The 15,554-nt window shown below is 37.7% G+C and overlaps 1 protein-coding gene across 15 annotated transcripts in view; it reads right to left on the bottom strand.

The window, feature by feature from the left end:
* RBM26 (RNA binding motif protein 26) overlaps positions 1-15,554 on the bottom strand; it is a 132,130-nt gene that overhangs the window by 52,235 nt on the left and 64,341 nt on the right. For all 15 annotated transcript variants that reach the window (XM_059684930.1, XM_059684928.1, XM_059684923.1 and 12 more), the window contains 3 exons: positions 6,293-6,411; positions 4,384-4,520; positions 1,424-1,512 (listed from right to left, as the gene is read on the bottom strand). In XM_059684930.1, coding sequence (XP_059540913.1) covers positions 1,424-1,512; positions 4,384-4,520; positions 6,293-6,411 — 345 coding nt within the window. The remainder of the gene's footprint in view (positions 1-1,423; positions 1,513-4,383; positions 4,521-6,292; positions 6,412-15,554) is intronic.

A 15,554-nucleotide genomic window follows, 5' to 3' on the forward strand; every position in this document is an offset into this window, starting at 1 on the left:
TCCACCTCAGGTAATTGGGGAGGCTGAGCCACTGGGCCCTATAGGACACACAGCACAGAAAGCCACTCTACCAACACAGGGAAGCAGCCAAAATGCGGAGACAAAGAAACAGGTCACAAATGACAGAAATGGAGGAAAGCAAACTACTGGATATAGAGTTCAAAACCACGGTTATAAGGTTTTTCAAGAATTTTCTAGAAACTACGATAAATTTAGTAAGACCCTCAAGAATATGAAAAAGGACCAACTAGAAATTAAGCATACACTGACTGAAATAAAAAATATTATTCAGAGACCCAACAGCAGACTAGAGGATCCCAAGAATCAAGTCAAAGATTTGAAATACGAAGAAGCAAAAAACGCCCAACCGGAAAAACAAAAAGAAAAAGAATCCAAAAATATGAAGATAGTGTAAGGAGCCTCTGGGACAACTTCAAACATACCAACATCCGAATTATGGGGGTGCCAGAAGAAGAGAGAGAGCAAGATATTGAAAACCTATTTGAAGAAATAATGACAGAAAACTTCCCCTACCTGGTGAAAGAAATAGACTTACAAGTCCAGGATGCGCAGAGAACCCCAAACAAAAGGAATCCAAAGAGGACCACACCAAGACACATCAAATTAAAATGCCAAGAGCAAAAGACAAAGAGAGAATCTTAAAACCAGCAAGAGAAAAACAGTTAGTTACCTACACGGGAGTACCCATACGACTGTCAGCTGATTTCTCAACAGAAACTATGCAAGCCAGAAGGGAGTGGCAAGAAATATTCAAAATGATGAATAGCAAGAACCTACAACCAAGATTACTTTATCCAGCAAAGCTATCATATAGAATTAAAGGTCAGATAAAGAGCTTCACAGATAAGAAAAAACTAAAGGAGTTCATTACCACCAAACCAGTATTATATGAAATGCTGAAAGGTATCCTTTAAGAAGATAAATAATTTGATAAACAGAATAAACTGGTGAATAGAATCAGGGACATACAAAAGGAGTGGACTGACAATTCTCAGTGGGGGAAGGGGTGTGGGGGGTGCGGGAAGAGACTGGACAAAAATCATACACCTATGGATGAGGACAGTGCAGAAGGTGGGGTGGGAACTGGGTGGAGGGCAGCTATGAAGGGAAAAAAGAGGAACAACTGTAATAATCTGAACAATAAAGATTTAATTTAAAAAAATCAAATTCTTATTAAAGGAAAACTTCAGGCAAGAAAAGGTCTCAAGATTTCACTGGAATTTGAAGAATAAAAATAAGAATAACTAATAAATGGTAAAAAAGGACTGAGTTACACTTTCTTAAACCAGTAACAAAATAGATATTACTTGCCCCCGTGTAAAAGATTTTATAGCTTTGTGTATCTTTTATGTAAAAGATAACCAATGTCTAATCACCAAACATGGTTCAATTAATTAATCACCTATTTTCTCTGTATCGGGAGCTTGACTGGGGAGGACTGTGATTTAGCCTTCTGGAAAACTTCTTCTCTCGTTCTTCCTCTTTTATGATCTGACATACCAAAAATAAAAGGTGTAGAAGATTTAGCAACAGTCATTCCTTACCATGTTACTATTTCAATGACTTAACTGATAATAAAATATAAAAGCAAAATTGCCATTTAAACAAAATACATTTAGTTTAATCACAAAAGACTGGCATGCTGAAAGTTACAGTGAACCTAAAGAAACTCATAAATGCTTATCTTAGATAATAATTAGTGGAGCAAAAAAAAATTTTAAGCAAGTGTCCTCATTTAAAAATTATTAATGAAAACCCAACTTTATTCCTCTTTCAAAAGTCCAACATACGCTCATGTTTTGCTTCGTGGAATTGGTCTGGTACTGAACACATTAGGAAATATATGAGCATACATTAGAACTAACCAAGTCATAAAAAAATAGAACATTTGAGAAAATAACATACAAGATAAAATAGTTCTTCAGTTTCTCATGGTAGTATGGCAGCTATATATTCCTCTTTCCTACAAAAGGCCTCCATTCACATTATATAATTAATAGAAAGCAGCCCTGAAAAACATTCCCTTGTTCAATGCTACTTTGTTTAGGCCAAAATTTTCCATGCTGTACTGCCCAGAACACTGTTTCCATAGCACATTAATAGATGTTACTAGAAAGAAAAGGATTTAGAAGATAAAATCAGAAAATATTGAACGTGTGGCTTCTAGAAATATGATAGGCATTAAGAGTTGCATTTTTATAAGAACCCTAAGATATTCTGATGTAGGTAGTCTACAGATAATATAAACATGTTCTAGTTTATGCCAGTTGCTCCAGCATCCCTTTGGGTGAAAGCCTCTCACTGTCAAGTGTGTCCCCATCCTATATAATAAAAGGGTAATGTGCAAATTGACCCAACAGCAGAATGACCTGTCACTATGACACGCACTGACCACCATGGGGCAGACGCTCAATGCAGGACCTGCTCCCTGGTGGTCAGTGCACTCCCACAGGGGGGAGCGCCACTGAGCGAGAAGTCGGGCTCATGGCTAGTGAATGCAGCGGCAGTGGCGGGAGCCTCTCCCTCCTCTGCAGCAGCGCTAAGGATGTTCGACTGCTGGCTTAGGCCCACTCCCTACAGGAAGTGTCAGTTGGACATCCCCTGGGGGCTCCCAGACTGTGAGAGGGTGCAAGCTGGGCTGAGGGACCCCTTCCCCGCCGCGAGTGCACAATTTCGTGCACCAGGCCTCAAGTTGTATGATAAGTTAAATATGGATATTCTATCAACAGACCAAACTGCTTAAAAATTTTATAACAGTCTTCCCTTTCCCCCCCCCTTATTAATACTTTTATTCTCTTGCCACCCATATCAACCCCCCCCCCAAAAAAATACTGGGTACAAATAAAACTCTAAGACACTTTTTCCTTTCTATTTGCCTCAATGCACACTTGGGAGTAATTTGTGTTGACAGATCATCATACCCCATAGTACATGATCAACAGTGAACTTTTACTACACCCATAGCATTTTTTATCTAGATTGCCATCTGACATTCTGACAGTTCTTAAAGGGATAAATATCTTTAACAAGGGTGTTTTATGTGTGTCTGTCTGCGTAATTATGTACAAATACATGTGTATAAATATGTTTAGGTATAGAGGCATAAAAACATATTTAAGAATTATTATGTAACATTATGTGTGTGTATGTGTGTGTGTGTATGTGTGTATATTTATACATATATATATATATTTGTAATTGCATAATAAACAGGTCTTAATTATATAATCTGAAGAAGAAAAAAAAAGGTTTATGAGGGGTAAAAAACCCAAAAGTCACAACCACATCTTTCACACAACAATCTCTCAATACTAATAGTAATTACCATTTATTAAAAACCTACTATGTACCACATATATACTGGGTGCTTTCTAGATATTATTTAACTACCTCATAATAACCCCATATTTCCATTTCACAGCTGAGTAAACTATGGCTGGAAAAAGTCATGTTTTCAAGGTCACAAAGCAGTGACTGTTAAAGCCAACTTTTAATTGTCAATTATTTTTGCTGGAATTACAATCCTTAAATATCAAATTGAGGAGATCTTAATTATTATATGATTATTAAACAAAAATGGTAATCTTGTATAAAATATGGCTGCTCTGGAGTTTTCCCATAAAAACTCTTAAATTATGAGGTCATTTCTATTGCCCTGTGAAGGTCATTTTAACTACCTTAAAAATAGTTCCTTACAAAATGCTTGTGGGACAGAAACAAACAGATTTACTGTCAATCTAATTATTTTCACAGAACATAGGTAATAAGCATCCATAGCTATAAGATACTATGCAGAAAAGTTAAAGGCCTTCATGTAAGGTAGATCCTTGGCTGGCATTTGTGAACTTTGATTTCTGGAGGGTTCCCATCATTGCCTGATAATAACAGCTCACTTATGCCTAAATTGTCTGTGTATGCAATATGGTTCATGGCGAACACCTGCTTTCCTCCTAGGAATCTAGAACATACTAGGCAGAAGGTACCCAGGTGGCCAAACCTAAGTAAAAGTCCTGGACACTGAGTCTTTAACAAGCTTCCCTGGTTCACACATACTGTCACTACTCCTTAAGCACATCTTAGGTGACTCCACTGGGAGAGAACTCTGAAAGCTTGCGCCTGCATCCCCCTAGACTTTGCACCATACACTGTTTTCCCTTCGCTGATTTTGCTTTGTATCCTTTCACTGTAAGAAATCATAACTGTGAGAATGATTATATGCGAAGTCCTGTGAGTGCTCCTAGTGAAATCATTGAACTCGGGGGTGGTCTTACAGGCTCCTGACACAGATACAGAAAATACAACAAGTTTAATTATCCCTTATATGTTTTCAAAGAAAATGTAAGGTTTAACACAAATTCTTACCTCGTCTTTTTTTATATCTTTTTCTTGGTGCTGAAAAAATTCCACCTTTAAGCTTCCTGATGATGGCTGCTCTGGGGGAGGTAGGTAACTCTTTGTATTCACAGCATCAAAAAGTTTTTCCACAAATATCTGTGTCTCTAAAAATAAAACAAACCAAAAAATCCCACATATTAAAAGCCATTTGCTAAGATATTATTCTCCACTTAAAACCTTCCTAACCAGTGTGCCATGGCACAGTCCCATGGTAACACCAATATATTCAGTTTTCAGGGTGATGAGGGCTGGAACAGCCAGTTTCTGTGCCAGTCACTTCCAGCCATGACCAGTCTCCATGTACCCTACCAGTGTGCAAACACAAATACTACCATCATCTAGATCACTGGTTCTCAACCTATGGGTCGCGACCACTTTGGGGGTCGAATGACCCTTTCACAGGGTTCGCCTAATCCATTGGAAAACACATATAATTACATATTGTTTTGTGATTAATCACTATGCTTTAATTATGTTCAATTTGTAACAATGAAAATACACCCTTCATATCAGATATTTACATTACAATTCATAACAGTAGCAAAATACAGTTATGAAGTAGCAACGAAAATACTTTTATGGTTGGGGGTCACCACAACATGAGGAACTGTATTAAAGGGTCACTGCATTAGGAAGATTGAGAACCACTGATCTAGATGTTGGCAAGTGAAAAAGCTAAACAGCACTGTGCTAGACAACATTCAAAGTAGATCCCTAAGGAGTACTATCTTTAAATAAACAAGCATACAGTCATTTTCTTAATCTTCAAAGAAAAAATGTCAGCATGATTTAAGAAAAAGCTTAAGAATGGTAATAAGAAAAAAAGTCTTTATAAATAAGCTATGGATATAATCAGTAATAAGCTGTGGATATAAATCAGCAATAATATTGATTGTTCATCTTCATTACAATTAGAGCCTGTCTCTTACTGAGTTCCTTTAATACTACAGATACTTTCTTTTTTAAACTTTTATTAGTGTTTATGTTGATTTTACTCCTACACAGTAAGTTTTTGTTTCTTCAGTTTCTTCTGGGATAGTTTTCTTTTGTGCAACCTCCTCTTCTGGTTCTTCTGGTTTAGGAATAATTTGCTTTTTTAAAATTTTTTAAATATGTTTTTATTGATTTCTTAGAGAGAAAGGAAGGAAGAGGGATAGAGAGAGAGAAACATCAATGACAGAGAGACATCAATCAGCTGCCTCATGCACACACCCTTCTGGGGAGCTAGCCAGCAACCAGACATGTGCTCTAATATGGAATCAAACTGGTGACCTCTTGGTTCATGGATCGATGCTCAACCACACTGACTGGGATGGAATAATCTGCTCTTTTTCAGTAAGGGTCATCTCAATGTGGCAGGGAAAGCAAATGTATTGGTTAATCTACCCATAAGCTCTGTAAATTCTGCACCACATCTTGGGAGCTTTGTTCACTTGGATGTGCTCAATGACCAGAGAATCTACATCTAAACCCTTAAGTTCAGCGTTACTCTGCATTTGTAAGCATATGCAGCAAAATTCAGCACTCTTCGGGCAACCGACCCTGTGTCCAGCACACTGTTTGGCCTGGGCACACCTACCAATTCTAATACTATAACAACAGAATGGCACACACTGCTTCTGTAAAGTGACTCCCTTCAGATACCTGGTGGCTTTTCAGATATGCACACCCTTGATGGCCTGGACAGTTTCACAAGTCTTCTTAAAGTGAACATGAAGATCTGAACCTCTTGATTTGCATGATTTTGTGAGGTCTTCTGGTCAAGTGAATAGCGAACCATTTTCAGAGGTCACCTCAGACTTCTTTCAAGAACAGCTAGATAATCTTATTGAAATAACATTAAAATAAAATAATATTCTTAAACCAAAGATCTTACCTTTTTGAAGAAATACATCCAGTTGATCAATACATAACGCCTTTAATTCTTTTTCACTTTTGTCTTTTTTTACCAAAGCAAGAACATATTTTGCTAGGGCTGATGGATCTGCATCACAGCTGAAGAAAAAAAACAGTATTGAAGGAAATTTAGCCATAAATAATTGCATATTCTACAAATTCCAGTTACAAGTGGACTTAGTCGGCATAATCAATAGTGACATGAATTAACATAAAAAGAACCTGGCTCATGGAAGGCAATAAAGACATATAAGTTCTGCTTTACATTATTATACTTTACATAATTTGTACAATCATTATTTAGTATCCTTCCAAATATATACTAATTTATGTATTGAAAACTCAGTAGTCTTTATTATTATCAAAAAAGATAAATTATAACAAAGTAAAAACAATTGCAAAACATTAAAAACTAACAGAATTAGTATGGTATGATAAAAATATCAAAAGGCTTTTTCCTCTCAGAAGTAGATAAATAATAGCTAAGAAAATACTGGAAGAGCACAATAAAGAGAAACTTAAATATATGTTACTCGATATACCGTTTTAACAACAGACAAGAAAGTCTGGAAACAGACCCAAACATATATAGTATCTTGGATTTTATAATGGTGGCATTAAAATCAATAAAGATGAGATGAACTAAGCTACCTGTACCTAAATGCCTGACCTAAAGGAATGATAAATGTTATCTATGATAATAAAAGGGTAATACGCTAATTAGACCAGGTCAACCAGCCATCTTCTGGATGTCCGACTTCCTTCCGGACAAAACCATGGTGGTGGGGGCCAAAGCAAAGGCAGTTAGGGGCAAGATCAGGCTGGCAGGGGGTTAGGGGTGAGATCAGGCTGGCAAAGGAGGGCAGTTGGGGTGAGCAGGCCAGCATGGGAGGGCAGCTGGGGGCATTAGACAGGCAGGCAGGTGAGTGGTTAGGAGCGAGTGGTCCTGGATTGCGAGACGGATGTCTGACTGCCGTTTTAGACTTGATCCCAGCATTCGGACATCCCCCGAGGAGTCCGAGATTGCAGAGGGTGCAGGATGGGTTGAGGGGACCCCTCCCCCTCTGTGCACAAATTTTGTGCACCATGCCTCTAGTGAGATGATAAATGTCTGCTGTGCTACTAAGTTCATTTTCAGGGTAATTTGTTACTTATCATAAGTCACCTTCTCATAGATCTAATACTATTTATTTGCAAAGACTTGAAGTAAGTTATACCCTAAACAAAAAACAAGGGGGAAAAATATTATTTCAATGTTACATGAGAGATTTTAAAAAACTTTTTCTTCATAATTTACTTCAATATAGTTACTTATACCAACGTTTTTTAAATGCAGACAAAATAATTTATGATAAATTAATATTTTCCCATTTAATTATAATGAGCATAGAAATATTTAGATCTGTGATACAATAAGCATGAAGAAATGTGACAACCACCTCATGAAGTATTTATAGATATACTTATATCTGACAATCTGGTATTACTGCATGAGAAACCATGAAACATGGTTTCATGCATGTTAGGTAACTTGAATAAACGCAATCAACTAAGCATTAACCTAACTAGACATCAAGCTAAACATGCTTCAGTTTACTAGAAATCACTAATACTATATCACAATGTTATATTGTTTTATTGCAGTTGCTGTTAATAAAAAATTCAGTCTCTACATTGAATCTAAATCCTATAATCTGATTCAAAACTGGTTTGTTGTGAATTTTCAATTTAATAATGCCTTTCTAATAATGTAACTGTCAGTTTACATTTCTCTAAACTGAACACCAAATCTATTCTATTCCCACCCTGTTTTCAAAGGATTAATATGTCAGCATCTAAAAATCTGGAGAAAGACCTTTGTGATTTTTATAATTATTATGGTCTATAGACTACAGTTTTATAAAATAGTAAGACAAAATTCCCAAACAATCTTTGCTCAACAACTTTGAATAAAATTTAGAATAAAAGTCACAACCACAAAAAATCAACTATTATACACAAAAAAATTTAAGTACCTGAGATAGCCTGAAAGGCAGACTACCTTTTAAAATTTGTTAGATTGCAAATTATAAACTAGAAGATTTGTAATTTCACACTTAACAGCAAAACAGGTAAATCTGTACTTGATAGGCAATTTTTCTTAAGTCTTATAAGAAAGCATTTTATTTGTATTTCAATTATTTTGGGGTTTTTTGTGTGTTTTTTATCTTTATTGTTGACAAAAAAAGGTATGTGCTTGCAAATTATAGCTTAGTAAAAAATAATCTGAACTATGAACATTTAATAATATACCAAAATGGTATGTATCAGGAACATGCAAAATGTGTTCTCTTTTCTATTTGTCTTAATTAAAAGTGCCAATGCTGCTTCATATCAACATCTAGCAATGATAACCTACAATGCACAATATATGATGTAAAACAAAAGTCTAAATAACCTAATCAAAAGAATCACATTCACATAATAAGGAGTTAGTTACTTTTTAAAATTGTCTCCATGGCAAGATTGATTGTTCATTAAGTACTTTACTAAACTAGCCGCTACTGATAATAGGTTTGTGGTGTGAATGATACATATCTTGTCAGAGCTACACTTTACCCTCTTCTACGCTGCTAGCATTCTGGAAACATGTGAAAGAAAAAAGGGGAGGGGGGGGATGAAATCTTCTTTCAGATCAGAGAAAGAGACCAAAAAAATCAGATTTGAAAATGCTTAAGGACAAAGGAATACTGAAAGAGTGGCAAACTGCATTCCCACCTCAGAAAGCATGCCAAATTCCCACTGATTCTATATTTCATAAGCACTTAGCCCAGCAAAAACATACTCTGCCAATAAAGCATGAGTCTAACTCAGTGTGTGTGTGTGTGTGTGTGTGTGTATTTGGGGGGGTGGCGGGGGGGATTGGAGGTGAGGGGAGGTGGGGAAAACATAAAGAAAACCAGAAACTGCAAAATAAGGCAGGCATGAGACATGACATACCAACAGCATTTGTGACAGGTGAGGTGGAGTGGGGAGCAACTAAGTATTTTAGTTAATAGTAAGTCAAGTGAGACAAGGTGTGAAATGGTTGGAAGAGAACTTAAATCATAAAGATGCAATAAAATAGAACACTGAGAACTTCCAAGGAAACAGTTCAGTGCAGTTCTCTTTTGCAGTAGGGAGTGCTTTCACTTACCGGTGCCAACTTTTATAAATATATAAACAAATTCAAACAGATTCATAGAAAAAGACCAGAATGGTAAATGGTCAGATAGCTTACTTAGGGATTCTCAGGAAAATTGAAATGTCAGAGAGAGTTTTGTAGGCTTTCAAATAATTGAGGGGCTATCACAAGAAAGGATTACATTTATTCACTATATCCTCCATGGGATATAATTAGAACTAGTAAATGAAAGCAACCATTTTTGGCTTAAAATAGAGACAGACTTTAAAAAACAATAATCAGAGGCCTCCCACAGGCAGAATAAACTGTCTGAGTGAAAGTGAGTTCTCCATCATTAGAATGGTTTCAAACATAGGCTGAATAGCCCCTGGCAGATAAGTACTAGATTGGATAGTAAATCCCTCACAAATCTGAGAGAGCATAATCCCTAGGTTAATTTTGTTCCTGGGATATTGTACAGCTATATAAAATATAAGATAATGCAGTATTCTTTTTAATTACTAATCTATAAATATTAGTAAAATGTTAAAAGTTATACAACACTATAAAGTACACCTTATGTAAGGCAGTTTTATCAAAAATATCAAAATCTAAAAATAGAACTTTTTACTCATGAGTGTAGCCTCTGGGCCTAACACAGTACCTGAGACAGAATAAGTAAATACATTTATTATCTTCTAAATACCACATTTATCTTTCAAAAGTATTTAATAAGCACCTACTATGTCAGACACTGTTCTACATCTTAAGGATACAACTTTAAAAAAAATAAAGTTCCTGTCCTCAAGGAATTTAGGGGGTAGATATAAGGAGGAGACAGACAATGCATACATACATATAAATAATGTAATGTCATGTAGACAAGTGCTCTAAAGGAAAATAATACAATGTAAAGGGACAGAATATAAAAGAAAAAGAATGAAGGGAAGGAAGGAGGAAGAAAAGAAAAGAGAATAAATGAATGAATATATCTTAGGTGAGATCATCAATAAAGGTCCCTGATGAAATGACATTTAAACAGGGATCAAAATGGAGTGCAAGGGTAACTTAGGCCAAGGCACCCTACAGAAAAGGCTTGATGTGGGTGCCTACTTGATATATGAGAAACAAGAGTTCAGTGGGATTGGGCAAAGTGGGCATTCAAAAACATTTGAATTTCTAATTTCTCTTCTCTGTTAGGATTAAAAATTAATGGCTTCAATGAGCTTTGACAAATGTAATGTCCAGATTGCTACGAAGTCATTCAAATCAATGATTTTGAAGGCATAAATATAAAATTTTATCAATCTCTGAACATACTGTGTTAAGGATACAACTAATAATAATGGCCTTGAAATGCATAGGGGTGACAATCTAAGAGGGTCATTCTCTTCCAACTGTTAGTACACACACTAAATAAGTTGGAGAAGCCAAAGCAATGCAAAAATCAAATGTTATTAAGTCTCTCCCCCAAAATAAATTTTCTTAATACTCTAAATAACACAAATCAAATAAGCCCTAATGTAAATGTTAAAATTATTCTTAATACACTCATCATATTAATTTTTACTTTTTAATTTAGAACTTTCAAAATAGTAAAACAGTAAAGTAAAAAATTAAAAAGCTAACATTCCAGTACAATGTTTTAAAAAACTATTTTGTTTTGCTCAAGTTTCTTAGAGGCTTTAGAAATTCAGAGGAAGATAACTGTTAAAATTTAACCCAAGCTTCTATTTTCAGTAATCTTGAGAGAAGGAGCTAGAGGTGGCAGTGGGAATTTAAAATTAAATTCAAGTATGTTAACTCAGTAACTTCAGAACATGAATACACCCACGTCTGTTCCAACAAAATCTCCACTTTATATTCAGGAAAAATATCTCATTTGCATCAGCCATGGTTCTATTATTCTGTACTTAGACTACTCTTTCAAAAATTCAAATTCCATTGCGACAAATATAACATATACATTAAAAAATGCTTGCCATAGTTTATTATAACTTCATTCAATTCAAATTAAGGCAAAAATATATTATTTGTATGTAGCAGTTAGTTACAGCAGAGGTTACTCATTGAGATCACACCCACTTAATTTCACAAAATAAAATCACCACCACAAAATAAGCATATCAACCCATGAGAATCACACAAACCAGTTCTTATCACTGAAAAAGTTATCACAATACATCTATAATAATGAAAGCGTAGTATGCAAATCGACTGAACAACCAAACAACACAGAACGACCATCTGAATGACCTTCTGGACGACCATGCTATGACACACACTGGCACCAAGCCAGCCAAGGCAAGTGCAATGCGATGCGATTGGTCAGGGGGCCCTGCATCGCTCCACGATCATCCCACAGAGGAAGGCCCAGGCCACCGGCTGGCAGGGCGATCAATCAGAGTGGGGGTGGGTTGTCACAATCACCCCAAAGAGGGAGACCCAGGCTACCTGGCCAGCAGCACTGCAACAGGTGGGCGGGGACTCCTTCTGTGCAGCAATCGATCACCCCACAGAGGGAGGCCCAAGCCACCCAGCCAGCCAGCCAGCGGCCACAAAGGGAGGCCCAAGCCACCTGGCTGGCAGCGCTGCGGCAGGTGGGTGGGGCCTCCCTCTGCGGGGCGATCTATCTGGGGGCCACTCCGAGATCAATTGCCCCACAGAGTGAGGGCCAGGCCAACAGCCAGTAACGCTGTGGTGGGTGTGCAGACCCGGCCAGCGATGACCCCATACAGGGAGGCCCAGGCCAGCCAAGCAATCACAGCCTGGGTGCAGAAGCTGCCAGCCAGAGCTTTCTATTCGATTGTGGGCACAGGATGCTGTGTTCATGTCCATAGCCCCGGGTAAACATGGGAAATCATGACTCCAAAGCTGAAAATTCCCAAATCCCAGTCCTCATTAAATCTCCCACAGGTACACAAGTAAAAAGCCTCAGATGCAAATATAAAAATGGGAAATTTTATATTAAAATAATCTGAAGATTGACTGAATGTTTGTTAATCTCTCCCAAAACTTTTGGCCTTCTCATACCCCGGGGGGGCCAGCAATTTATGATCTTCCTTAAAGAAGGACAACTGCTATCTCTGCCTACCTGGCCCCACTATTCTCAGAGTGGTAAGCCCAAGGCAGTGTAAGTTAATTAAACACTAGAGGCCCAGTGCGCAAAATTTGTGCACGGTAGGGTCCCTAGGCCTGGCCAGCAATCAGGGCTGATCAGGTTCCCCGCCTCCCCCTTCCTTCGCCACCAGCACACCACCACCGTGTGGTACCCTGGTGGTCAGCGCACGTCACAGCAAGCAATCAAACTCCCAAGGGGACACTTTGCATATTAGCCTTTTATATAGAGAGAGATTCCTTGAGGGTGAGGATCTCCAGTAAGGCTAGTTAAGGCCAGAGGCCATCAAAAACACCTTGTGGAGTGAAATAAAACCAACAGTGCCTGGTCACCACTGTGAGTGTTGTTAATGCTCTACACCTGAAATCTTCGAGCTCTCCTCCTCTTCAGGTGAGAAGTGAGGCAAGGGCCTTGATCATGTGACATGGGGCTAGGAAGCATGGAGGTCACTCATGCCTCACTTGGATAACCAATTTCTCCCTCTTTTACAAGGAAGAAAATTGTCTCTCCACAAAGAAAATAGGATGTATCACTTCCATCCACAGTGCCCCCAAAAGACCACTTTCAGGATGCATACTCGCCAACTAGCAGAAATTTAAATCTGGGTCCCTCAAGGAAAGGGAGAATAGTTGGCATTATAAAACTGAAGTCTGTACCTTTGAGATGCAAATATCTGATCTCGAAGAACTCTTATCCGCACCATTTTTTAAAATGCAAATTCCTGGGAGGTAAATCTTAAGGAGAGAAAAACCTTAGACATTTCAGCAAATCAATTTAATTTCAACTGTTCCTTTCTAGATCAGTGAGTTTTGCTTTATAATATCTGTCTCAGAAAAGTATGTATCTTAAGCCATCAACAAAACAACGAGAAAACCCACTGTGTGGGAAAACATATTTGCCAATGTCATATCTGATAAGGGCCTAATCTCCAAAATTTACAGGGAACTCATACAACTTAACAAAAGGAAGATAAACAATCCAATCAAAAAATGGGCAAAGGACCTAAAAAGACACCTTTCAAAAGAGGAGATTCAGAAAGCCAACAGACATATGAAAACATGCTCAAAGTCACTAATCATCCGAGAGATGCAAATCAAAACAACGAGGTACCATCTCACACCTGTCAGACTGGCTATCATCAACAAATCAACAAACGACAAGTGCTGGAGAGGATGTGGAGAAGAAGGAACACTTGTGCACTGCTGGTGGGAATGCAGACTGGTGCAGCCACTATGGAAGACAGTATGGAGTTTCCTCAAAAAACTGAAAATGGAACTCCCATTTGACCCTGTGATCCCACTTCTAAGAATATATCCCAAGAAACCAGAAACACCAATCAGAAAGGATATATGCACCCCTATGTTCATAGCAGCACAATTCACCATAGCTAAGATCTGGAAACAGCCTAAGTGCCCATCAGTAGATGAATGGATTAGAAAACTGTGGTACATCTACACGATGGAATACTATGCTGCTCTAAAAAGGAAGGAACTCTTACCATTTGCAACGTCATGGATGGAACTGGAGAGCATTATGCTAAGTGAAATAAGCCAGTCAATGAAGGAAAAATACCACATGATCTCACTCATTCATGGATAATAGAGACCATTATAAACTTTTGAACAATAATTGATACAGAGGCAGAGCTGCCTCAAACAGATTGTCAAACTGCAGCGGGAAGGCCGGGGAGGATTGGAGGGCAGGAGGCAGGGGGGTAAGAGATCAACTAAAGGACTTGTATGCATGCATATAAGCATAACCAATGGACATAAGACACTGGGGGATAGGGGAGGCTAGGGGACTGTCTAGGGCGGGGGGAAAAATGGACACATATGTAATACCCTTTGTAATACTTTAAGCAATAAATAAATAAAAAAAGAAAAAAAAGAAAAAGAAAAGTATGTATCTTAAAAGTGTGTGTTTGCCATCCTAACTGGTTTGGCTCAGTGGATAGAGCATTGGCCTGCGGACTGAAAGGTCCCAGGTTCGATTCCAGTCAAGGGCATGTACCTTGGTTGTGGGCACATCCCCAGTAGGGGGTGTGCAGGAGGCAGCTGATCGATGTTTCTCTCTCATCGATGTTTCTGACTCTCTATCCCTCTCCCTTCCTCTCTGTAAAAAATCAATAAAATATATATTTTTTTTAAAGTGTGTTTGCCAATAAAGGAGCCTATATTTCTAGAAGCTATAAAATGTATTTTCCAATCTAAAGAATGCTAATTGCTTACTTTTTAAATGTCTAATACAGTTAAAGTTGGGTCCTTTTCAATACATTAAGAGGACAAGAACTTTTTCTTTTGCTTTATATTTTTCTCAACCTAATCCCTCCAGAATTTGACAATTCTAAATGAATGAGTTAAGGCAATATACTTTTTTGCATGGATCCAATAAGACCAGTTTCTAGTTGTGGTTCTATTAACCAAGACTTTGACTGGAATGTCATGTCTGAGAGACATGCCTGGACTCTGGATGTTACCAGAAAGCCTTAAGGAATCAAGATTTGACTTTAGAAGCTAATACAAACCCATTAGAGCAGTAGTTCTCAACCTGTGGGTCGCGACCCCTTTGGGGATGCCTAAGACCATCGGAAAAAACATATATAATTACATATTGTTTTTGTGATTAATCACTATGCTTTAATTATGTTCAATTTGTAACAATGAAAATACATCCTGCATATCAGATATTTATATTACGATTCATAACAGTAGCAAAATTACAGTTATGAAGTAGCAACGAAAATAATTTTATGGTTGGGGGTCACCACAACATGAGGAACTGTATTAAAGGGTCTTGGCATTAGGAAGGTTGAGAACCACTGCATTAGAGAAATAGCCCAGTACCTTGCTTATTCACATGGTTCATGGCAGTCCTTTCAGGTAAGGAAGGAAGGTCGCTTTCCTGAGAAGATGGCAAGAAAGGAACCTCAAGATATTTTTGAGGAATTTACCCAAACCTATAGGTATGGCAGGCAAAGCTTGA

The sequence above is a fragment of the Myotis daubentonii genome, chromosome 2, assembly GCF_963259705.1.
Source record: "Myotis daubentonii chromosome 2, mMyoDau2.1, whole genome shotgun sequence".
NCBI lineage: Eukaryota > Metazoa > Chordata > Mammalia > Chiroptera > Vespertilionidae > Myotis > Myotis daubentonii.